Consider the following 26,592-nt stretch of genomic DNA (forward strand, 5'->3'; position numbering starts at 1 on the left):
CCATATGTTCTCATTGTCAGCGATTACTCAAGTGCCAAATAAAATGTAATGAAGACAATGATGGAGCATGATCACTTTGAGAACATAATAATGGCCTCAGAGGAAAAAGAAATAACTTTTATAAACAAAATAATCTGATTTTGAATGGTTGTGAAAATATTATATACATAACCTTTCAATAAATAGATGTATTTAATATTAAATTAATGTTTCCTTACAAATACTAATGTATATGGTACATACAGATACATAAAAAAAGAGCACACCCATTCAAAAACAACCGAGGTCCATCAGCATTTTTAGTAATGACAACGAGGGAAAAAAACAAAAATAAAAACACTATAAACACAACAATGTTCATGTGACTGCTGTGGATTTGAAGGCACTTCCTTGGCAAAACGTTGATCCTTCTTCCTTTATTTTCCAACCTGAAATGAAATAATAAAAAACTAAATTTGAGTTAAACAAGTGCAGTTTTTGTGTGATTTAAAGTTCTATTTTGTGACACAATTTCTTCCCCTGCAGTATTGGTCACATCATTTAACATCTTAACCCTTCATCACTCCTAAAGTCATGTTGCCAGCTTCTAAAGGCGACCATTACGTGCCTGCCATTACCAGCATTCCACGACATGTCATGTCTGAGGATAATGAATCACTTAATATCTCGTCAAAAGCCTGTCAATTGTGATATACATTTGTTAGATTTCTCAGAACGGTGCGGACAGGATCTTATTATCTGATTCACTTCAGAAACTGAATACCTGGGGATGTGTCAGCCTCCTCAATTTTCTAATCACCAGAAGTCCTATACCACAAAAATACCTCAAACGAACTAAAATGGCCACTTGTGTCAACGAGCTCTTTTGCAGCAGTCACTTACCAACCAGACCTAATTGCGCTCGCTGGGAGTACGTGCTCTTACCCATTTTGGATTAAGGGCTAGACGGCAGTGAACGCATCAGACCTGCTGTCACTGACGATCACCTTAACAAAGGGATGACTATGACTACGTCCAAAATTACTCCACTGACGACAGTCTGAGTTTCTCCTTTGTCTTCAGAATGTCTTTGTTTGGGTTTGGGGTGTTTAAGGGTAGCGTATGGATAAGACTTTACTTACTACGGCCACGAATGGTGCATTACTTATTATCAAATGCGTCCTTTTATATAATGTTTGTAAAAAGCTGTCAGTCATGAGGCAGAAATGATCAAAATACTTCTCATGCCAGTTGACAAAATGATGTAATGGCAAGATAATATTCCTTATGTACTTCAGGGGTAAATGGAAAACTCATTTCCAGTTTAGAAACATCATGTTATGTGTTTACAGTACTCAGGGGGAAATCTGATATTTCCAGAATACATCTTTGTCTTTTTCCTAATTAACTAACTCAAAATCTACTAATTTATTTTCTTCTATCTGGCCCTAATACGCTGTTGTTTTTAAAGAAACTATTTTTTACTTTTTTATATTTTGAAGAAAAGCTTTTGAAAACTTCATCAAAATATTTATCTTTTATATGTAAAATGTATTACCTGTAAAATTAATCGATAGATTCACTCTTCACCTTTGTAATTTGTAGTTGTACCATATATAGTTACCATGGTTGCATAAGCTAATATGGAAAGAGAAGAGTTCAACATCTGTGGACATTATGCAAATTATTTGTCCATAGGCTCTTTGAATAAATAAAGGTTGGAGTGAGGGTACAGATAAAATAGTTTTGAGCCGAACATGTTGTATAAACAATAAACAAATACATAAACAGTGGAGAGAGACATACTAGTAACTTAAATGTTCTTTTCTTCCAAGGAACAGGAATTATTGACCACACCACATGTTCATTCCCAACATTTGTCCGTCTCTTGGTTCTGTCTCTCTCTCTCTCTCTCTCCTACATGTTATGAAACTGATTTGCTTACAACTTCAGCCAAACAGCACTAACCACAAAAAAAGGTTAAATTAAGATTAAACACTTAGGAGGCTCTTTGTGACGGTTTAGTTTTTCAGTATGTCCACCACTTAGAAATACTACATTGTGACAGCGTACACATGCCAGGCAGATGTACTACAGCAACGTTTCTGATTATATGAGTATAAGTTTCCTTCCATTGCACATCAGACAAACATTAAAATAAATCTGCCCATGAAGAGCAACAAAAGAAATTCCTCCATGTCCCACTGAGAATAAAATGTATCAAGTGCATACATACAAAATAAAGATCTCAATTACCCTTTTTACTTTGACATGTGAAAGGGTGCTGTCAGGGACAATAAAAGTGCATGTGCTGCAGCCCAAAACTCTGCCCAAGAAAATAAAAACACTGTTACTTACATGCAATATTTACGATTGCATGCAGAGCGGACTCATTGCTAATCGAGTTAGCAATCTTGCGCATCTTTTGTAATCTGGAAAACAAAAAGACAGTGGGGGAGAAAGGTCATTAACATGTTAATATCATAACACCTTGGAAATCAAAGCACGGATATACTGTATGTCTCTTTTTCAGAACTAGATTCTTATAAGCTGGTAGAGAAACAAACTTTCAGAGTTTAAAATTCTTGATTATATGAGACCATGTCCAGCGTCCTTATTTCTTGATAACATTGTTTCTCTAGATATTTCTCTATACATCCGCTTGAATGTAGATCATTGATGCTACTCTGACTCTGTCTTTTTTAACATGTATCAAGAGAGATAGTTAACAGTGAATGTTTATAATGGCTGTGTAGCCTAAACCTATTATGGAACACCAACTATTGATGTGACATGAACGTCACACCAGAGTTTATATTATGTATTTTGGACTCTTTTTTTCTATCTATATTTATGACGATGTCTGCTATGATATGCATATTCTGTAGTGCTGATATATTACATGATTTATTCAAAATGCATTGTAGGTATTTAAGATGGGATTCTTAAATTCTTTAACAGGAGCTTTAGATGTGCAGATTTTCTCCTTTTCAAGCATTTTGTTGTGATTTGTCGATTCAACATCCATCAAAAGATGTTTACTGGAAATGTGCGTCCTTCCCATTTTAGTGTTTTAAATTCTGCCAGGCCTGGTACTTTGGATGTGTAAAAATAATGCAAATGCACTATAGTGTTTTCAGATTACTCATGTAAATTATATGCTGGACCCATGAAAACTATACAGTGTGTACTAAGTAATTTACAGTGTCAGTCAAAGTGATGGTGGACAAAAGGTCCACACTAGTCTAAGTGGCAGTGTTGACATCAGCGTTGCTGCGATATGCTAATTCCTGACAGGGCATTTAAAGTTGAAAAGTCCATTTAACACACTCAGCATGTGAAGTAAACCATCCGTCATGTTTTCTAATATCATCAGCAGTGACATTAGCTTGAGAGATGAGCCATAAACGTTGCATTTAACAACCATCTACGTCATCCCAGTTAAACAGTCAAATGAATCCTGTCTGTGAACCAGTTGTGGTTCTCCATCGGCTCTCCCTGTCTGGCTCAAACTAAACTACCTACTGAATATTACAACCAGAATGCTGTAAGTCTGTGCTTACTTGACAGAGGCATCAGGGGGAGCCCAACAGAGAGACCCCTGTCACTGATTCCCCCTCCACAGTAAAGGCAAGTCTAACTAAACACACCCGTCTGTAACAAACCCACATAGTCTGCAATCATTCTCCAAATTCTGCTGGATGTCATTCTCCTACTGTAAACATTCCACGGAGAAGGACTTATCCTTTAGCTTGCAAACAGAGGTTACAGCTCCGGGTGTTTCTTTGTTAATGGTTCCCAACATGGGGTACGTGACCCTCAAATGGGTTACAGGAAAATACTGATAGATTGAATACTGAGAAGAGCAAATTAACATATCAACTTTTTAAAATTTAGAAATAAATGTTTTTCCTTGCAAATCACAGAAATACAACCTGCGTCAAGGCCAAATGCTCAGAAAGGGACAAAATGCAAATAGCTTTTCTTAAAACGTTGATATGACCAATCATTTAGGAATAACTGTTCTTTATATAAACTTGTCCTGAATCCATATCCATTTAGAGCGAGCCAATTATGATGATATTGTCCCTGCTGATACGGTCTATCTGACTATATATGATAGATGTGCACCAATAAAAGTTAAAGTTTGGGAAAATCCTTAGTTCTTATTTATCAAGAGTTTAGCATTCAAAAAGTTTAGCACTGAGTCTGTTCTGATCATATGTAAGTGAACAACTAACAACAACTTAAACTGATACAATTATCACTAAATTGTGATTTTAGGGCCTTTAAAGCATCATATTTATGCAGTCAAGTAATTGAGCACATTATGAGAAGAGTGTTAAAAGGCATACGTACATGCTGGTCGCGAGCAGTCCCTTGTGTTGTGATAAAGTCTATGAAAGTGTGTTCTGCACTCCGACGAGAACTTGACTGGTCCTGCTTAATAGAAAAGGTCTCATCAGCCAAAGTGAAAAAAAGACTTGTGATGAACAAGTGAGTGATCATGTCCTCTTTATCCGGTTTGCTGGTATAAACACACCATTAGAACACCACAAGCCCACAGTGAGTTTATAAGAAATGCCCCTGATAAAAAAACTGAATCAAATCAAATCACAGAGTGGGGGGTGAACAGTGCAGGGTTAAAGAGTCAGGGTTCAACTGAAGAATTAAGTATTCAGTCATAATCACCACTAAGAGTTTCTGAACAAACGTTTAAGCTTCCAGATTTTCACACCAATAATGAAGTCTACTCATAGGTCCCGAGACAAATAATCTGCTTAACCTTTCACTGCCTGCAGCTTAATTCTGTCGGCTTCCAGTGGAGGACAGTTACTATTTTATACTTCCACCCAACTACATCTTAGAGCAGAATAATGATACATTATGCTCCACTACATTTATTTGGCAGCATTGGTGACTAGTTTTAAGATGAATGTTTTACCCAATAGAAATGTAAAAGACTTCTTTCTACTGAATATAAGAAAACTGTATAAAACTGGAGGTCTCCAACATTTTTGTCTGACGTCTGACAAACAGCAGTGTGAATGAGGCATGCTGAAGGGTGGCTCACAGAAATGAAAATGATTCTCTTGAATGGGAAACACTTAAAGAAACAACAGCCAAAAGATACATGAGAAAAGTGTTAACTATGCTCTTACAGACGTTTGCCAGTTAAAACAGTTTTGCAATGTTTGCAGCAGGACAGCAGCAGATCCCAAAGCTAAAACGGTGCACAGATGATGTTGGATGGTAAATGTTCTTACCTGTGAAATGCTGAATGAATTTGCCCTTCATGTTTGCATCTCGAGGAACTATTTCTGGAAGAGAGAAACACTGTTAGCTTGTCGGTCGACAACAAGACATTTCACAACAGATGAGCACGTGCCCATGATTGGGACAAGTGAAATGACGGTTAATATCAAAGTCAACCTGTGCTGCATCTGTCATTATAACCACTTTAATGTCAAATATATGGCTCAGCTCAACAAAAGGCTACATGATTATTTTCCATGGTTCATTGTCCTGATCAAAATAATTTCACTGCACTGACTGTAAATAAAATGTCTGAATACAGCACTGTAAATCAACATTATTACCCCAGTTAAATAGGTTATGTTTTCATTATGGTTTGATGGTTTGTTTGCAGGATTACGCAAAAACTACTAAACCGATTTCCATGAAATGTTTCAGAGGGCTGCTGCATGACACAAGGCTGAATTAATGTTTTTACTCTCACTTATTTTAACACACGGGTAACAATTTAATTGATTTCTCAGGGAGTAATTCATGGATTTGGATGAAAAGAAAGCTGATGTATATGAGTGGGTAAAATTTGGTGCAGATCCAATTTAAAATCAGAATCTAGTGAATGTAAACGTAGTTTTCTTAGGGGACTGTCGGGGCTTGGCATAGGTTTGCACTCTAATCTATGCCATTCTTGTTACATTTGAATTTGTTGCATTGGTGATGCTGCATATTTGGTATTTCTATAATGCACCTACACCCTGACATTATTCTCTGTGGAGATCTGGTGTCAGGGCTTCAGGCGAACCCCCTCTTGTGTCCACACAGGAAGCACAAGCGGCTGTCTGATAACCCACTGGCCATGCTAACAGGCTGAAGAGATTATTGTATGGACATTTAATGCTCATCAGAGTAAGTCCATGCAAGTAGTTACTGGGCTAACACTATATTAGCCACCAGCCCCAGGGCGTGTAATGCTGTAACTGCAATGAGAGATGAGAATGTTGTCAATTTGAGAGCCAACAAAGGGAGTCATTTCTAATCCCTTTAAAGTCAAACCTTTCCATGCTTTTTATGAATAAACAGATAAATACACTTATACAGTAGATTTGACAACTCTTAAAATTATTATCGATGTGTAACAGCCAAGTTTGCCATCAAGCCAAAATCAAATTTAGATAGAAAGAAAGAAAGTGGCAGCCAGGATTACACAAAATCACCTACATGAGGACATTGTACTGTATTTCCTGGATAATAATAAATGCAGGTCAACAATATTACAATATAAAAGTCTGAAGCTTACTTATTGTGCTATACATATGACAAGAGAAAGCATAAAAGACAAAACTAGTTATAAAGTGAAGGTTCCCTCTTGTTACGTGTGCCTTGTCGTGGGCATATTGAGTCGACACACATCAAAGAGGGAAATAGGGAAGACTATAGGGTGAACGTACTGTGGGCTCACAGCTGTTTCTCCTTCCTCCTCATTGTGTTCAAAGCATCTATCCTTGCGTGACCATGGATCTTTTGGTTGTGTCACATGCACCAGTTGCTAATATGCTGCTTTTAATAACCTCAAAAGATAAATTCCATCCAGCCAGTGGTCTGAGAAAAGTACTTTTCCAATTGCGTAAGCTGGAGCCGAGACTTTGAGCTCCACGATGCCTGTGCAGAAACCCCACAACATGATCTGATTGATGGTGATGGTCGAGAAAATTCTAAAAACAGCAGTAAACAACACATTATCCTTCACTTGGCACTTAATAAACACCTACTGCACATACAGATCCTGGACGACACGCTGGGTTTGCTTTGTCTTTTTTACAGTTTGACTCGGGCAAACCGTCTGTCTTGGATCACAGATAATTAAAGGGAGATGTACTTTTATGGCCTAATTCCTGTCTGGAAATAATGTTTTATTTGATCCAGTAAGGCAGAGCAACAACTGGCACGTTCTCACTTAGTTTAGGAGAAATGATTAGCGGAAGATTGAAAATAAATTGGAGATTCACTTTTATGGAAAATAATATTGAATGTCATTTTGTTTTAGGCAAGAAGCTCAAATCATCAGCATATTAGACTCTCCTTGACATATAAATGAAACACAGTTTAATGGTCTCCTCATATAGTCTTAGCATTCCATGTGTGTTCAAAAGCAGTAACAGGGAATGATGTAAGTGACATCGATGTGACACAGCACAAGCTCAGTCTCTAATGCCTTGCAGAGATGCCTGTGATTAGAAATGCTCTTTGGGATGTCAAAGTGTGTGTGTGTGTGTGTGTGTGTGTGTGTGTGTGTGTGTTTGTGTGTGTGTGTGTTTGTGTGTGTGTGTGTAGGGGAGAGGGGGGGGGAATTCATATTTGAGATTCCACAATGAATCACACTGAATGAATCATTCACTGGGGTTCGGTGTGACGGTGCTCCTCCCACATGAATTCACAGGACCTATCCACTTCTCCGTCCATCAGTCAATCACAGTCTGAGCGAGGGAGCGATTTGTTCAAACGCGTGGTGAAATAACAGATGCACCAAGTATGATAAATGTGATACAACGTCACAACACAGATGAGGCACACCTGCGTCACATGTGTTTAAGAGAAGCCGAAAAGACTTGACTGCTGTACCCTGTCTTTTGAGTTTACTCTAGCCTAAATCCAATTCATGAACAACAAAACCTGACTTTCTTTTCCCCCATTTCTCAAATGAACCCCATGTTCCATTCAGCCAAACTAAGTAAGGCTCCTATATGAGATGTACTGCACAGACCAGACCAATGACAGCTGTCTCCCACAGTAAAATGGGGATTATGCTTTCATCATCAGGACCTAAAATTAAATCTTATCAGCTTACCTATGAGTCTACTGTTATCCAGCCTTGGAACATAGAAAGGCTTTTCACGGGGGGAGAACTTCATGTCTTGGGCTGAGGTGAGGAGTCCACTGCTGCAGCGCCGGGAGATGGGTTTGTCCCGCTGCTGGCTGTCTCTGATAACCTGCAAGATTAGATCCAACAGGGTCCTTCTCTCTTTCTGCTTGACCTCCTTGCTGTCCATGCACTGGCCCGAGGTGATGAGCAGAAAGAAGATAGTCAACAGTATGTGCCATTTCCTCTCCACCTGCATGACTTCACTGTCTGAAAACATATGAGGAATAAGTTTTGTGACACAGGAGTTGCATGGTTTCAAAACAGTCAAACAATCACCCATGTTTGTTTGGTTCTATCAAAAAAAGATGTGCACTTTACGTCAAAAAGGGTACAAAATAAATGTCCTTTAAAGGGGGATATAAATGGTCTGGAGGAATCCACTTTACGCACGAGTTGCATTTCTTCCACCTGAGGATACAAGGGGAAAACAAATGTAGTTAATCCAACTGCAGACTTACTAGTTCAGGCGTTAAAGATGCGTATGTCCTGGAGAGTGGACACGGTTGTCTTCCGCAAATTCTTCCAGGCGTTGTCTGTATAGTTCCCGAGAGGAAGAGAGAGAGAGAGAGAGAGAGAGATAGAGAGAGAGAGAGAGCACCCAACAGATTGCGCCTCACCACCGTCTTTCTCGAAATAATGCGTCCCTATTTATACGAGGAGCCACCTTCTTGAAGGTAATACAATCGATTTCGAGTGGGTGGCAAAGCAATGTTGACATCTTAGGAGCAATTTCCTCCAGTGGCGTTTGCTCAGTTCAGCGTGCGCCCCTCCTTTACGCACCGAAACACCACTTAGTTGAAGTTTTAAAGCGGCTTTTAAACTCCAGGTAAAAAAGGTCCTTTTCCTGACAAAGTGGTGGGTTGTCGTTTAAGAAAGAGCCGAGCTGTAATCCACACTGGAAAAATAGAAAATAAAACGACACAGACCGGGGGGCGGCAGCGCGCAAGGCAGTGGGTTTTTCCAAATGGAGCAACTTGTTGGACGTCGGATGCGGAGAAGAGAAGAATCTGTGGGCCTGTTAGCTTCTAGCTGACCTGACAGCGTGTCGGTGTTTTTGTGCAGCGATGGTCCAAGTCTTGTGACCGCCTAAGCGTGGCAGGGAATGCGCCTCCAGAAGCAGACACCCGGCTGATTTCCAGCCCTCAGCATAAACCTTTAGGATCACTGTGGCAGAGCTTTTCAGAATTATCACACCCTGCGTTAAATATAAAAATGCACTTGAAAAGGAGTCCAGGAAGTTAGTAGATTAGTGGCCTCAAGCTTTCTGCTTGAGGCCATTCAATAGTGGGACCATTGTGATGTATGTGAGTGGTATTATAAGGACTCTCCAGGTTGGTTGATTACTTTCATCGGGTAATTTACAATGGGAACACAGGCTTGCATGCATTTTCCATTACATATAATTGAGTTTTAGTGTGGTTCTTGCAGCAGAACGCCACATTTGCACAAACACAAATCCCATTACATTACACAGTGTGATAGAAAACAGTGTCTTCACTGACAGGATCATCACCTGGTGTCTCAGTAGATGTGAAAGTGATGGGGTTCCCCTGGAGATAATGGTTCTTTGCTCATGTATGATGTCTTATTTTGTGAAGATTCTTATTCAGTCTTATAATATAGTTGATGTTTTTTCTCCTTATTTAGAATATATATTTTTTAATAAGTTAATAAGATAAAAAGGAAAAAAGTTGGTGTGGGTCAATGAAGATGTAGGTCAAATAATAATAAATAAATGATTATCACTGATTTCTTTAAAAACAGTAGGTTGGGAAAACCTGAAAGTTTATTTATTTTCATTATGATAACATATATTTGTTGTGTAGTGTAGTAATCAAACTGTCCCTGTTGCACTGTGAGTTTTAAATCCACTGATTAAACGGTATATAGCTAATTTCAGTTAACCCTTTGATACATAACATGGGTAAAAAGTGACCCTGTTTTTATTTTCTATATCTTTCCAGTGAATGAATTTCATCATTCAGTAGTTCAGGTATTCCCCAATTAACTTCTTTTTGATGATCACAAATCCTTATTTTCCTTTTTCCTCGTTTGTTTTATAAACAAACGTAAAGTTTGAATTTCTACATCACTTTAACACACATGGGTCAAACATGACCAAAACAGTATGTTCTCACTATTGAACAACTGCCATACATTCACACAGCTGCTTTTGAACATCTGATGCATGTTAGTTTTGTTTACATACCATTACTAGTGAGAAATACAATATGTACAATACTAACTTGCTGTTAGCTAGCTAGCTTCTTTTCTGGCTAGCCAACCATAGCTAGATCAACAAAATAAAGTTTGAAATATAACAGTATATAGACTGATCGATATGCATTTGAAAATATGCTTTTGATTTTCTTTATCCAGAGTGTAAGTATGGCTGGTCCCAGTCATTTCAGACTTTCAGACAGGCTCCTTTGATAATATTTTGATGTCTTTGATGACAAAGAAGAATCCTCTTCAGGTAAGTTTTGACCCATGTTGCTCATTAGAAGGGGTTTGTATTGCTTGTGTATCAAAGGGTTAATATTGAACTGTTTGTAACTCTGTTAATTTAATTGATAAGGGACTCTGGGAACATTTCTCACACTGGAGGAGAGACATGTCACAAAGGTAAAACTTTCAAACGGCCGTAGTTACCATATTTACCGTTGTTACCATACGTTTAAGGCGAGTATAAATGTAACTTTAGCTGGTCAGCTAGCTAGCTGGGTTCATGCAAACAACAACAGTGAAGCTGTTGCACTATTAGGGTTTAACGAAAAGCATCATCCAACAACACGACAGAGAGCAACAACAATGAATAAAATATTTGAAAGTTTGTTTTTCTATACCTCACCCAGGGTGTAGCAGCGAATAACAATATTGAAATTAAAATATATCACTGCAACTGGTTCTGAATCAATCCTGCCCATCCTGGCACAATGCTTGTGAGTGACTGCTGTTTATGGTGCTGTGGTCACATGGTCCGTTGTTTGTGAAAACAAGAGTAAAGTAAAATATCTTTGTCACCTCTCAAGGTTTTCTTTTAAAGAGTTTTCAATATGAACAAGCTTTCTGTCTTACATTGAAAAAGCTGCCAATTTTGACTTTAATATATTTCATTTTGTGTTAAGTGCCTACAGTTAATGTATGTAGTGATTTTAGGCAAAACATATCTAATTGAATTGAGTTAAGTCATTTGGGAGAAAACCTAAAGATGTGATTATGTGAAAACATTTATTACAAAGTTTGTGTGAGGCTTAAGCAGCTGGAGGTAAACAAATTGATATTTTGCCAATTAAAAGTCTTTTACATTTCTCAATTATTTTCTTCTTTTAATACAGTCTCTCCGATGCAGCTGAGCAAGGAAACAATGTGGAAACACAAAGAGATCACTTAGAGAATAACTTTGGAAGATATCAACTTAATTTCATCAAAGCAGACTGCTGAAGCTTTATATAAACATTTTGAGCAAATTGTTGCACTAAAAAATTTGATTTTGTCCCCAAACAGCAGGAGGAATAAGAACAACTAGCAAAATGCTTTACAGTGTTTATTTCGGCACCCAACTGTCATTTTAAGACTGACCGGAAACAGTGTCAACCTATTCTTCATGACCCCTTTCTAAAACAATTTAACAAAAAAACTGCTTCCATTTCTTTAGGGCATACAATGAATTGTGGGCCGTTCTCCAGATACAGTTGGGTCGTCTGCTGGCGGAGGAGCTGCCTGCTGAGCCCCTTCGTCCAGAAAAGGACAGCGTGGCGTTCTTCCAGCGTGTGGCCCTGTTTTATGTGCGCTACCTCCAAATCTTCCGAAAGCTGGAGGAGATCTATCACCAGGTCGTCCACCCTCAGAAGAGACGATTAATTCGGGCAATTCTTGATGGTGTGATAGGGAGGCTGTTGGAGCTGAAGAATGAAATGGTGGAAAAAGAGTTTTCAGAGTACCACTACGTGGACGACATCCTTCAGGACTTAAACCTCATTCCGGTGAGTTTCATTTTTAACAAAATGTTAAACTGAATTGGAATTCTGAGATGTCAACAGTTACACTGACATACACATCAAACATCAGCTTTTTCATCAATGTCTCTTCATAACTCAACTGCTACTTTCTTTGTTGTCACTTTAGAAAGACCTTGAAATCCCAATTCCTCGCTATTTCATCACTGAATGCAGCAAAGAATTACAAGAACGAAAGACAATGGTGACAGATATCCTTAAACTGGTGGAAGTTACCGAAAGCCTAGAAGTGAGATGAAAAGCAGCCACATTTGAGATAATACCTCATTCACGTGAATGAGGTATTATCTCTGATAAAAATTTGAAAAAAAGATACTTCTCATTTGCTGTTTGTGATATTTAAGTAAATATTTGTTAAAGTACATTGGTCTCGTTGTTTTATTGTCCCTGTAGCCTCTAATGGTCAAGGACATGAGTCCAGAGGAGGCCATTAAGATCATTCAAGTTGCGGAGAGGGCACGCCAAGGACGCCTGAGGGCAAAATTGAATGAAGAGAGCAGAAATATGAACAGGATGTACAGGACCAAGGAGCCTGGAGCAGCTGAAATTGAGGCAGCTGCAGTCTGCATTCAGAAGGTCCTCAGTTACTAATGTAGTACTACATGACTCTCTATTTACCCCGTCTCTGCCCTGTGTCATTGTACATAGTAAAAGAGTTTGTTGAATCTGATTTGTAGGTGTGGAGAGGTTACGTACAGAGGAAGAGGACAAAGATTGATCGGGAGGAAGAAATGATTTTTCTTGGAATGGTGAGTAATGTGCCATCCATTTCCCTAAACTGTACTTCAAATACTCCTTAAACTAGGTTAGATAATCCTGGAAAAGCTAGCAAGAGCAGCCTCGGCCGGCTCGCGATCTACAGCGATGGTTATGGGGCCTGTTTTCGAATCTGAAAACTCGCCTAGGGCTCCAACATTGCCAGGGTTGGCCCTGAGTAAAAGCATGGGCAGGGTGTGACAGTACAATCATACATTATTTCTTAAGGTCCATATTAAAATATTCTCTGATGATTATATTTATTGATGTCTATCATAACTTGTAGAGGATTACGATTTTTCGCAAACAACTTACCAACCCTACTTTAACTAAAATGTTGGCCCCTTTTCATCTCACTTCTTTCTGTATCCTCTTCCATAGGTATAACTAAAGATCTATCTATCAATCATAGGTTTTCAACACATACAGTATTTTTGTCACTCCTATCTTAGGCCATGGATCCAAAATATAAGGTGCCAAGTGCTGCAGAAATCGGTGCCAGAGCTACAGAACTTTTCAATTGCACTAGACAGCGGGAGCATGAAGAAGAGTACCAAAAGGCAGTAGTAGTCATTACAAAACAACTACTAGATGTGGAGGGTCATGACATGAGCAACACCATGAAAGACCAAATCCGACAGTGGTTCATTGAATGCCGGTAAATTGACACAGAAGGTGTTGGGGGGTGACTTTTTACTCTCATGGTGTAATATTTCAATATATAATGACATAAAGTAGATGTGTTCTCACGTTTTCCCCTTTGTGTGTGTGTTTTTCAACCAGCGATGCTACCGGCGCATTTCCAGACTTCCCCGATGAAGAGGAAGGAGGCTCAGCTCTCATTTTTGCAGAGAAGAATCCTCAGCAGGTAAAAAATACCATCAGTTTTTATTGCAGTTTCTCTGTAGTTTGCAGAAGGAGAAATGCAGTTCCATGCATATTTATTTTTTCAGTTAAAGGAAGAACTTGCTGCACTGGAAGAGGAGGATTCCAAGAAACAACCCAAAAAGAAAGAAGAAAAGAAGAAACCTGGGAAGGACAAGGGGAAAAAAAACACAGACGTACAGTTATATTAAATAAATGTCTTTTGCAAAATATTACATTGAGTAAATTCTCGTGTTATCAAACTTTTTAAATGGGTGAAGATGTAGAATAAATAGGATTTATTTTATTTAACTCAACATTTGTTGGCTGTTCCACTCCTTAACCACAGGACGAGGAGGAAGGGTTGAAGATGCTACCTTCAGCTTTTCTGTCAGACTTGCAAGTGGGAAACAAAACCTTTGAAGGTATGTTTAAGTTAAAGAAGGTGAAGATATCCTGTGGTCAACAGCAGTTTGAAAGTATTTTATTCATATGGCAACATGCAAGAGAGGAATTAGAATGCAACACACTTACAAGTTATTTTTAAATTTTCTAGCCATTTGAACTCTTTCAGTGTGTAATTACTTTTTATTCTTTTCATCCTCAGATTTTTGGAAAAACCGCAACGAGACCAAAAACTTTGTTCAGCGGCACGAGGTGGAGTTGATCAAGGAAGAGATGAGGAAAGTCGTTGAGGCACAGATTCGATCACAGGTGATGCTGAAAACAGAACTGAAAGCACAAAGCCTAAACTGAAATGCTGCAGACTTATAAATTGTTTGTCAAATTCAGTGCCACAGTCACTAATGTTTAAACCTCATAATAGCCCCACCTTTTGTTGCACTCAGTGGATTGCTCTGCTTTTATTAGGTGGATGTGCAGATGAGAGAGGAACTGGCTGAATGGAAACTGGCTGTGGATAAAGACAAGGGGGGCAAGGCCAAACCAAAGGCTAAGGTACTGAAGTGAAACCCTGTGTTCACAATTTACATTGATTTCCTCAAGCTGTCTCCTTACAATATCATTTTACTTGACAGAAGAAAGGAGGTAAGGGTGGAAAGAAGGAGAAAGATCTGACCCCTGATAGGTGAGTTTACACAGAATGGCGTTTATGATTTTCGATGGAGAAAAGAGTTTTACTAAGTCGATAAATTAGTCTACTCAAATACTGGAGAAAACAACTGCATTTCTTATCCACTTTTTCTAGGACTCTTGAATCTCTGTGTCAGGAGCTTGTGGAACAGGGCTTGTTGAAAAAGCCAAATAATGTGGCGCTGAAGGATTATATAGGTAAGATTTTATACTTTATTTATGTGTTATCTCAGATTTATTTTTATCTTCTCATATTCACAATTGCATGTGAGCTTTTAACAACTGATGTGTTAACTCTCACAGTTCGGGAATTTCTATGTCAGTATCTAGAAATTGTGTAGTGGCGTGCTGCCCTCTTCTGGTTAGTGATTGCTAAAACACCATGATCACAGTGAGCTATTTCAAACTAGAGGGGCACTCAGAGAGAGAATTCCTCCACCAATGCTCAACGGTCCCCTAATGAAACCACATTTAAATTCACTAGGTCTGAATTTGATTTGTTACTGAAACAAATTGCACACACTTGTTAATGTTAATCTCCAAACATCTCCATTTTTTTTCATAAAGATTCAAGATGCAAAACACCTTATCTTGCAATGCTAAAGATAAAATCCAGATCTGACTAAAATTGAATGGGCTCTTTCTTGACTGATATCACGTCCTTTCCCAAAGGTTTGTGGATATCTATACTGTAGATTTTGCGCAAACCTGCTGTCGAAAAACATAACCTCGTTGGTGGAGGTAATGACCACAATAATGTGTAGAGTCAGAAATTGGATTTTGATGCTTCTCTTGCAATTTTCCAAGTGATGCAGATTCACAACTTCTAGTGCAATAGTTGTTCCCTTCTTTTCTCAGGTGACTACAGCTACATTGGGTCAGAAATGAGGAAACTTGGCGTTGAGCCCACACCGTCACTGTCGGATGTACGACAAGTCATAACTTTATATGGAATTTTACCATTAGGTATGAAAGTCTTTCACGTTATATTTAAAATGAATAAAAACGAACAATTGTTTGGAAATAAGATGTGTGTTGTTGGCAGGCTCTCAGGTGGTTCATGAAAAGGCTCCTCTGATAAAGGCCATACTACTAACAGGGCCAACAGGTGTAGGTAAGAAGATGCTGGTCCACGCCATCTGCCGCGAGACAGGGGCCAACCTCTTCGATCTGTCACCTCTGAACACGGCAGGAAAGTACCCAGAAAAGAGTGGCCTCGCCATGATGCTTCACATGGTCTTCAAGGTAAGACGACGCCTTGAAGTCCAAAGAACCCAGTTTCATTTCCATTTTAGAAAGTTGATAATGCTACTCTGAAGTTCTTTGAATAAAGCAAATTAAAATGTACTAAATAAAGTAACTAAACTTTAGCCAACCTATATGCGTAATGCATATATAATGACTAAATAAGCCAAGTGCCCCTTTAAAGTAAACCATTTACTATGATATGTAATATACAGGGCAGTATATTTTCATATAAAAGGTTTAATATATCACAGTGATCAGAGTATGAATTAAAAAATCTATATACGTGTCTCACAGGTATTTATATTCTCAAGTTATGCTCACATTCAGACAGAAAGGCACAATTTTGCTCTTTAAATTCATATTTACTCAGGTTGCAAGACTGCTGCCACCTTCTGTAATATGGATCGGAGATGCAGAGAAAATGTTCTACAAGAAAGTCCCCAAGCAGGAAAAAGAGGTACTACTACTCAGGATAAACACTGTGTGGCGTCATTATGTTGTGTCATCATATTTCAATTATATTTGTTTTATGTGTGTTAACAGCTAGAGCCCAAGCGGTTGAAGAAGGATTTACCCAAGTGCCTTAAGTTAATCAAAGCGGAAGATCGGGTTCTGATAGTTGGAACAACTCGAGACCCTCTAACTGCTGACATTAAGTCACTGTGTAAAACGTATGTCAAAATCCTCCACATCCCAAAACCTGACTACGGCTCCAGATTCAGTGAGAAAAGACCCCAAACAAAACTCTTCATTATGGTTCTCTTTACTCAGTTGCTGTGAAAGTGACGTTTCTGACTCTGTTTGCTTTCAGTCCTGTGGAAACAACTGATCACAAAGCAGGGAGGTGAGGTGACCAAGGCATTGGACCTCAGCTCTCTTTCGCACATTTCGGATGGCTTCACTCCAGGTCACATGGTGCAAGTGGTCCAGAGTGTTGTCACCAAGCGTCGCGTCCTGCAACAGGCAACAAAACCCCTAACCGCTTCAGAGTTTGTTCCCCCTTTGGCCAAGCTCGACCCTGTGTTAAAGGGAGAGGAAGAGGCCCTTAAAGTAAAGTGGATATGCCATTTAAAATGTTATTACATAACTTTTTTTATTGCTGTGTTTAATTGTCAGTTTACTTTAATGTCAACATGCTTGTTTATCCTCCCAGATTTGGTATACAAAGACCCCTCTGGGAAAGAAGAAGATTAAAGCTGCAGCTGAAAAGGAAGAAGAAGAAAACAAAAAGAAAGAGGCAAAGAAGAAAAAAAAGAAATAAGTCTGTTTTCACAGTCATGTGCTTTTTTCGTCTCTCTCTCTCTCTCTCTCTCTCTCTCTCTCTCTCTCTCTCTCTCTCTCTCGCTCACAACTTAAAATGCTTTCAAATATGTTGGATTTTTTCATGAAGATCTATAAATGATTCCCTGGAAAACTATGAAAATGTTTAACACGCTATGTCGCAATGTTAAAGAAAGAGAACAAAAATAATGGAGCTGCCCCCTGATCCAAATCTACACCTAAATTTAATAAGTTCTTCCATGATCCTTCCATCAAGTTTTGTGGAAATCTGTCCACGAGTGAACAGCACCAAATCCACCTGGAGGTGGATCAAATGGCCTGCACTATGGAAACAGTTTGATGATGATGTTGACCAAATTCTGGAGCCAACGGTGAAGGGAGAGGCTTAGCATTTCGGAGAGGAGGAAAAGAAAGGCTCCGCAAAACCTTACACAAGGAACAATAGAGCTGCGAGGATCCACAACATCAGGCGGGAGATATAAGCACTGAAGACCCAGTTCAAGGAAGCAGGAGAGAAAAAATCTACCTCAATGTTATAGTCACAGGCGCTTATATACAAACAACTAAACTACATATGTACAAAGGCTGCCTATCAGCAGCGCATCGTGGTGGTGCACACAGAGCACGGGAGTTCAACACACCGTCACAACACAGATGATGCACACCTGCGGCACATGTGTTTAGGTGAAGCACTTTAAATTGAGCTGGACTGTTTGAGGACAGAGAAGACTTGACTGCTGCACCCTGTCTTTTGAGTTTACACTTGCCTAAATCCAATTTATGAACAACAAAGCCTGACTTTATTTTCCCCCATTTCTTAAATGTTCCATTCAGCTAAACTAAATAAGGCTCCAATAAAAAATGTAAAGCACAGACCAGACCAATGACAGCTGTCTCCCACAGTAAAATGGGGATTATGCTTTCATCATCAGGACCTAAAATTAAATCTTATCAGCTTACCTATGAGTCTACTGTTATCCAGCCTTGGAACATAGAAAGGCTTTTCACGGGGGGAGAGCTTCATGTCTTGGGCTGAGGTGAGGAGTCCACTGCTGCAGCGCCGGGAGATGGGTTTGTCCCGCTGCTGGCTGTCTCTGATAACCTGCAAGATTAGATCCAACAGGGTCCTTCTCTCTTTCTGCTTGACCTCCTTGCTGTCCATGCACTGGCCCGAGGTGATGAGCAGAAAGAAGATAGTCAACAGTATGTGCCATTTCCTCTCCACCTGCATGACTTCACTGTCTGAAAACATATGAGGAATAAGTTTTGTGACACAGGAGTTGCATGGTTTCAAAACAGTCAAACAATCACCCATGTTTGTTTTATTCTATCAAAAAAAGATTTGCACTTTACGTCAATAGTGAAGTATATGAGTGGTATTATAAGGACTCTCCAGGCTGGTTGATATGTTCATCGTGTCATTTACAATAGGAACACAGGCTTGCATGCAGCTTCCATTAAATATAATTGAGTTGTAGTGTGGTTCTTGCAGCAGAACGCCACATTTGCACAACCACGAATCCCATTATATTACACAGTGTGATAGAAAACAGTGTCTTCATTGACAGGATCAGCATCTGGTGTCTCAGTAGATGTGAAAGTGATGGGGTTCCCCTGGAGATAAATCATGGTTCTTTGCTCATTTCTGATTTGTTATTTAGTGAAGATTCTTATTCAATCTTATAATATAGTTTATTATATTTTCAACATATTTAGAATATAATCTTTTTCAGTATTACTCAATTAATCATACATATATATTTTCTTGATTTTATTATTTCTTCTTTTTTATCAGCTCTCTTGTGGTGTGCTGTGCACTGGTTTGCACCTGACCTAATATGTTTAATGTCCAATTAAATAAGATAAAGAGAAAACATGTTCACGTGGATTACGTAAGATGTAGGTCAAATAATAATAAATAAAGGATTCTCGTTTATCACTGATTTCTTTTTCAACAGTAGGTTGGAAAAACCTGACCGTTAGTTATGATTATTATCATATCTTTGTTGTGTAGTGTAGTAATCCAGCTGTAAATGTTGCACTGTGAGTTTCAATTCAACAGATTAAAAGGTAAATTATGCAACTACATGAGCAACTTCCGGAAACACGGTTACCATGGAGACGGTTCCAGCGCCGTGTCAACTTAGAGAAGCTGACATCGCGTTGAGCTAACTTTAGCTACGTTCAGCTAAGTTTAGCTAACTTCAGTTCATGTTGAACTGTTTCTAACTGTGTTAATTTATTTGATAGGAGAAACTGGGATCGTTTCTCACTCTGGAGACGGAGACATGTCGCAAAGGTAAAACCTCCAACCAGCCGTGGTTGCCATAGTTATCGTTGTTACTGTACGTTTAACGCTGGCTTGTCAAATGTAACTTAAGCTGGTTAGCTAATGGGCTAATTTGTTAAATATAATACTCAGTCTTTTCTAAACACTACTGTCGTGACACTTGAATGCACTATTAGGGTTTAACGGAAGTCATCATCCAGCAACAACAGTGAATGTAATATTTGAAAGTGTGTTGTTCCATACCTCACCAAGGGAAGCAGCATATAACAATATTCTATTGGAATATACCACTCACTGCTGTTCATGGTACTGTTGTCACGTGGTCCGTAGTTTGTGAAAACACGGACACGCCAACTGCACTTTGAGAATTGATGCGTGTCTATTCGTGGTCTTACGGTACAGGTATGTTGCTGTTGACGTACAGATAGTCGGGGTCAACATGAATAAGAGTCAAGTGAAATATCTGTGTCACCTCTCAAGGATTTATTTATAATAGTATTTTATATGAGCAAGTTATGATTGCCATAATGAAAAAGTAACCCTGTCTTTCATTTTCTCTAAAGATCTATAGTAAAGAGCCTTTAGTCACAATATATATTGTGACTTTGCGCGATAAATGTAAAACTGTATTGAATGAAGTATTGGGGACTAGTTTTTGTGAGACTTAAGCTGCTGGAGCAAGACAGATGGATTTTTCCCAAATTCTGTATTTCAAAGTCTTTTACCTTTCTCAATTATTTTTATCTTTTTAATACAGTCTCTCCCATTGCAGCTCAGCAAGAAAATAATGTGGAAACACAAAGAGATCATTTTACACTTGAGAGAATAACTTTGGAAGATATCCACCGGATTTGATCAAAGCAGACTGCTGAAGCCTTATGTACAAATACTTTTAAAACACAATTTTGCACATGAAAATTGGATTTTGTCGCGCAACAGCAGGAGGAATATGTACAACAAGCAAAACATTTTACAGTGTTTATTTCGAACTGTCATTTTAAGACTGACCGGAAACAGTGTTCTTTATGACCCCTTTTTTAAAAAAGTGTACAAAATGACTGTTCCATTTCTTTAGGTCATACAATAAATTGTGGGCCGATGTCCAGTTAGAGTTGAGTCGTCTGCTGGCGGAGGAGCTGCCTGCTGAGCCCCTTCGTCCAGAAAAGGACAGGGTGGTGTTCTTCCAGCGTGTGGCCCTCTTTTATGTGCGCTACCTCCAAATCTTCAGAAAGCTGGAGGAGATCTATGACCAGGTCATCCACCCTCAGAAGAGAAGATTAATTCGGACAGTTCTTGATGGTGTGATAGGGAGGCTGTTGGAGCTGAAGAATGAAATGGTGGAGAAAGAGTTTTCAGAGTACCACTACATGGATGACATCCTTCATGACTTAAAGCTCAGTCCTGTGAGTTTCATTTTTCTAAACTGGATTTCTGAGATCTCAACAGTTACACTGACATATACACAACAAACATCAGCTTTTTCATCAATGTCTCTTAATAACTAAACTGCTACTTTCTTTGTTGTCACTTTAGGCAGACCTTGAAATCCCAATTCCTCGCTATTTCATCACTGAATGCAGCAAAGAATTACAAGAACGAAAGACAATGGTGACAGATATCCTTAAACTGGTGGAGGTAACCGAAAGCCTAGAAGTGAGTTGAAAAGCAGCCACATTTGAGAAAATACCTCATTCACATACTACCTTGTGTAGGTGAATTATAGAAATTTGATAAAAAGATATTTCTCATTCCCTGTTTGTGATAAAGAAGTAAATATTTGTTCAAGTACATTGGTCTCGTTGTTTTATTGTCCCTGTAGCCTCTAAAGGTCAAGGAAATTAGTCCAGAGAAGGCCATTAAGATCATTCAAGTTGCGGAGAGGGCACGCCAAGGACGCCTGAGGGCAAAGTTGAATGAAGAGAGCAGAAATATGAACAGGATGTACAGGACCAAGGAGCCTGGAGCAGCTGAAATTGAGGCAGCTGCAGTCTGCATTCAGAAGGTCCTCAGTTACAAATGTAGTACTACATGACTCTCTATTTACCCCATCTCTGTCCTGTCATTTTACATAATAAAAGAGTTTGTTGAATCTGATTTGTAGGTGTGGAGAGGTTACGTACAGAGGAAGTGGACAAAGATTGCTCGGGAGGAAGAAATGATTTTTCTGGGAATGGTGAGTAATGTGCCATCCATTTCCCTAAACTGTCCTTCAAATACTCCTTAAGCTAGGGAAGATAATCCTGGAAAAACTAGAGAAAGCAAGCTACACCTTGAAAATAATGCAATCAAAGGTTTTCAAAACATACAGTTTTTTTATCACTCCTATCTTAGGCCATGAATCCAAAATATAAGGTGCCACGCCCTGCAGAGATCGCTGCCAAAGCTACAGAAGCTTGCAATAGGATTAAACAGCAAGAGCATGAAGAAGACTACCAAAAGTCAATAGTAGTCATTACAAAACAACTACTAGATGTGGAGGGTCATGACATGAGCAACACCATGAAAGAACAAATCCGACAGTGGTTCATTGAATGCCGGTAAGGTGACACAGAGGGTGTTGGTGGGTGACTTTTTACTCTCATGGTGTAATATTTCAATATATAATGACATAAAGTAGATGTGTTCTCACTTTTTCCCCCTTTGTGTTTTTTTCAACCAGCGATGCTACCGGCTCATTTCCAGACTACCCTGATGCAGAGGATGGAGGCTCAGCTCTCCTTTTTGCAGAGAAGAATCCTCAGCAGGTAAAAAAAACAATAAGTGTAAAGTATGTTTCATTGCACATATTTTCTGTAGTTTTCAGAAGGAGAAATGCAGTTCCATGTATATTTATTTTTCTCAGTTAATGGAAGAAATTGCTGCAAAGGAAGAGGACGATTCAAACAACAGACCAAAAGGAAAGGAAGAAAAGAAGAAAAAGGGGAAAATCGACATAGAAGTACAGTTTTATTAAATACATGTCAATTACATAGAATAGAATACATGGGATTGAATTGATTTAACTCAACCTTTGTTGCATTTTCCACTCCTTTGCCAATATAACGTTTTAACCACAGGAAGAGGAGGAAGGGTTGAAGATGCTACCTTCAGCTTTTCTGTCAGACCTGCAAGTGGGAAACAAAACCTTTGAAGGTATGTTTAAGTTAAATAAGGTGAAGATATCCTGTGGTCAACAGCAGTTTGAGAGTATGTTGTTCAGATGGCAAAATGCAAGAGAGGAATTAGAATGCATTTTACATTTTCTAGCCATTTGACATCTTTCAGTGTATAATTACATTCTTATTCATGGTAAAGTCTGAAGTAAATGTTTCATCCTCAGATTTTTGGCAAAACCGCAACGAGTCCAAAAACTTTGTTCAGCGGCACGAGGTGGAGTTGATAAAGGAAGAAAAGAGGAAAGTCATTGAGGCAGATATTCAACTACAGGTGATGCTGAAAACGGAACTGAAAGCACAATGCCCAAACTGAAATGCTGCAGACTGAAAAAAATGCACTGTTTGTCAAATTCAGTGCCATAGTCACTAATGTTTAACCGTCATAATAGCCCCACCTTTTGTTGCACTCAGTGGATTGCTCTGCTTTTATTAGGTGGATGTGCAGATGAGACAGGAGCTGGCTGAATGGAAACTGTCTGTGGATAAAGACAAGGGTGGTAAGACCAAGGGAAACGCCAAGGTACTGAAGGGAAACTCTGTGTTCACAGTTTACATTGATTTCCTCAAGATGTTTCCTTACAATATGTTTTTACTTGATAGAAAAAGAAAGGATCTAAGAGTGGGAAGAAGAAGAAAAAGGAGAAAGATCTGACCGCTGATAGGTGAGTTTACACAGAGCCTAACAGAATGGGGTTTATGATTTTCAGTGGAGAAAAGAGTTTTACTAAGTCGATGAATTAGTCAATTCAAATACTGGAGAAAACAACTGCATTACTTATCCACTTCCTCTAGGACTCTTGAGTCTCTGTGTCAGGAGCTTGTGGAACAGGGCCTGTTGAAAAAGCCAAAAAACGTGGCGCTGCAGGATTATATAGGTAAGATTTGATACATTATTTGTGTAGAGTGATGTGTTATCTTAGATACATTTTTATCTTGTCATGATCACAATTGCATGTGAGCTTTTAACAACTGATGCGTTAACGCTCACAGAAATGTGTGTGTCAGTATCTTTACAGTCTATGGTCAGTATCTGGAAATTGTGTAGTGGCGTGCTGCCCTCTTCTGGTTAGTCCTTGCTAAAACAGCATGATCACAGTAAGCTATTTCAAACTAATAGGGTACTCAGAGAGAGAATTCCTCCACCAATGCCCAACAGTCCCCTAATGAAACCACATTTAAATTCACCATATCTCAATTTGGATCTGAAAAAAATTAGCTTACACCCGTAAATGTCAATCCCCTAAACATGTCTGTTTTTTTTGTGTTCCCTGTTTTTCTCAGGTGACTACAGCTATCTTGGGACAACACTGAGGCAATATGACATTGAGCCCATGCCGTCACTGTCGGATGTACGACAAGTCTTAACTTTATATGGAATTTTACCGTTAGGTATGAAAGTCTTTAACTTTACATCTAAAATGAATATAATCGAAAAATTGTTTGTGGTTTGGACATAAGATGTGTGTTGTTTGCAGGCTCTCAGGTGGTTCATGAAAAGGCTCCTCTGATAAAGGCCATACTACTAACAGGGCCAACAGGTGTAGGTAAGAAGATGCTGGTCCACGCCATCTGCCAGGAGACAGAGGCCAACCTCTTCGATCTGTCAACGCTGAACACGGCAGGAAAGTACCCAGGCAAGAACGGCCTTGCCATGATGCTTCACATGGTCTTCAAGGTAAGAGGACGCCTTGAAGTCCAAAGAACCCAGTTTCATTTCCATTTTAGAAAGTTGATAATGCTACTCTGAAGTTCTTTGAATAAAGCAAATTAAAATGTACTCAGTAAAGTAACAAACTTTAGCCAACCTATATGTGTAATGCCAAATCCATACATTATGACTGAATAAGTCAAGGGCCCCAAATCACAGTGATCACAGTGTACATTTAAAAATCTATGTAAGTTTCTAACAGTTTCTTTATATTTATAGAAAGGTCAAATGTTTTGTATTTCCTCAGGTTGCAAGACTGCTGCAACCTTCTGTAATATGGATCGGAGATGCAGAGAAAATGTTTTACAAGAAAGTCCCCAAGGAAGAAAAAGAGGTACTACTACTCAGGATGAACACTGGGTGGTGTCATTATGTTGTGTAATCATACTAACTTACCTTATATTTGTTTTATGTGTGTGAACAGCTAGAGCCCAAGCGTTTGAAGAAAGATTTGTCCAAGTCCCTTAAGTTGATCAAGGGGGAAGATCGTGTTCTGATAGTCGGAACAACTCGAGACCCTCTAAGTGCTGACATTAAGTCACTGTGTAAAATGTACAGCAAAATCCTCCTCATCCCAAGACCTGACTACGGCTCTAGATATAGTAAGATGTTTTGAAACTCTTCATTATGGTTCTCTTTACTCTGTTGCTGTGAAAATGACCTTTCTGACTCTGTTTGCTTTCAGTCCTGTGGAAACAACTGATCACAAAGCAGGGAGGTGAGGTGACCCAGGCATTGGACCTCAGCTCTCTTTCGAAGATTTCTGATGGCTACACTCCAGGTCACATGGTACGGGTGGTCCAACGTGTTGTGACCAAGCATCGCATCCTTCATCAGGCAAAAAGACCCCTGACCGCTTCAGAGTTTGTTCCCCCTTTGGCCAAGCTCGACCCTGTGTTTCAGGAAGAGGAAGAGGCCCTTAAAGTAAAGAGGATATGCCGTATTCAATTTATTCCATTACTCTTTTTATTGCTGTGTTTAATTGTCAGATTATTTTTATGTCAACATGCTTGTTTATCCTCCCAGAACTGGTATGCAAAGACCCCTCTGGGAAAGAAGAGGATTAAAGCTGCCACTGGAAAGGAAGAAGAAGAAGCTCCGGTCAAAAACAAAGATGCAAAGAAGAAGAAAGGAAAGAAATAAATTGTAAATTTGTTATCATGTTTATGTGATTTTTGTCTGCCATTCTATTTGACTCCTTATCACTAATTAAAATGCTTTCAAATATTTAGGATTTTTTTCATGAAGATCTATAAATTATTCTCTGGAAAACTGTGAAAATTTGTAATAACAAACACAGGGGGGAAAACCTAACTTTTTTGGCAGAGGTATAAATCTGCCCCTATGTTATAGTTGCATGCGCTCATATACAACCAACTAAAATACATACACTTGATGAATATGATCTAAAAGAGAATCAGTGGCCTAGTGGACGGACTCGTATTGCTATAGTTATCAGAGCTTGGGCCATGCTGTAATTAGACGTGCCATGATTGGCCGTTTGATTTCAGTCAAGGGCATCTGTTTTAGTGTATGGTTACAGCTGCCTGGCTCTGACACTTCGTTAAGAGTACTACATTTGGGATGTTGTTGACAGAAATAACACACTATCACAATGGCCTCACACACAACACCTGTATGGAGTGCTTTTTTTGGCATCACAGTCTGGGCTTATTAGTAGAGGACAACCGTAGGTGCATGTTTGACTGTATGTGTTGTAAACATTCCTACATTATTTCATTATGCCTGCTGTCAGATGTTGAGAGTCTGGACCAGAGGAAATGTGACACACAGGACAGGGGGGGGGGCGGGTTTTCCAAACACAGATCCAGAGGCTTAGGTGGACTGTTCAGCTGTTTTGTCGAGTTCTAAATTCACTCAACACATCCTCGCATTGCCTTGGTTCCTTTAACGTATCTCTATTTTTAGGTCATGTGCACCATCAGTAGGATGCTGCACACGTGAAGGCCCACATTTCAAGATGGCAGGCTGAGCTTAGAGTCATCTTCAATCTCCCAGGACATGAT

The 26,592-nt window shown here is 39.1% G+C and overlaps 3 protein-coding genes across 3 annotated transcripts; 2 read left to right on the top strand and 1 right to left on the bottom strand.

Moving 5' to 3' along the window:
- Positions 1–383: 383 nt before the first annotated feature.
- On the bottom strand, positions 384–8,348 carry alkal1 (ALK and LTK ligand 1). Its single transcript, XM_061077470.1, has 5 exons — positions 8,078–8,348; positions 5,247–5,300; positions 4,339–4,422; positions 2,338–2,411; positions 384–428 (listed from the first exon to the last, which is right to left on the bottom strand). The coding sequence occupies exons 1-4, from the start codon at positions 8,346–8,348 to the stop codon at positions 2,347–2,349; spliced, it is 474 nt and encodes a 157-aa protein (XP_060933453.1). The 3' UTR covers positions 384–428; positions 2,338–2,346.
- Positions 8,349–10,766: 2,418 nt separating this feature from the next.
- On the top strand, positions 10,767–17,392 carry LOC133010947 (dynein regulatory complex protein 11-like). The gene is made up of 19 exons (XM_061078619.1): positions 10,767–10,777; positions 11,811–12,138; positions 12,281–12,400; positions 12,565–12,747; positions 12,849–12,920; positions 13,380–13,585; positions 13,711–13,795; positions 13,881–13,988; positions 14,141–14,216; positions 14,399–14,505; positions 14,662–14,748; positions 14,829–14,878; positions 14,999–15,081; positions 15,742–15,849; positions 15,929–16,128; positions 16,502–16,588; positions 16,675–16,852; positions 16,943–17,181; positions 17,285–17,392. The coding sequence occupies exons 1-19, from the start codon at positions 10,767–10,769 to the stop codon at positions 17,390–17,392; spliced, it is 2,436 nt and encodes an 811-aa protein (XP_060934602.1).
- A 2,308-nt stretch (positions 17,393–19,700) lies between these two features.
- Positions 19,701–25,708, top strand: LOC133010948 (dynein regulatory complex protein 11-like). The gene is made up of 19 exons (XM_061078620.1): positions 19,701–19,711; positions 20,778–21,105; positions 21,236–21,355; positions 21,522–21,704; positions 21,804–21,875; positions 22,034–22,239; positions 22,362–22,446; positions 22,545–22,640; positions 22,759–22,834; positions 23,022–23,128; positions 23,291–23,377; positions 23,458–23,519; positions 23,650–23,732; positions 24,139–24,246; positions 24,333–24,532; positions 24,813–24,899; positions 24,990–25,167; positions 25,251–25,489; positions 25,592–25,708. Exons 1-19 carry the CDS (start codon positions 19,701–19,703, stop codon positions 25,706–25,708), a joined length of 2,445 nt encoding a protein of 814 aa, XP_060934603.1.
- Positions 25,709–26,592: the final 884 nt, after the last annotated feature.

The sequence above is a fragment of the Limanda limanda genome, chromosome 9 (assembly GCF_963576545.1).
Source record: "Limanda limanda chromosome 9, fLimLim1.1, whole genome shotgun sequence".
NCBI classification, from domain to species: domain Eukaryota; kingdom Metazoa; phylum Chordata; class Actinopteri; order Pleuronectiformes; family Pleuronectidae; genus Limanda; species Limanda limanda.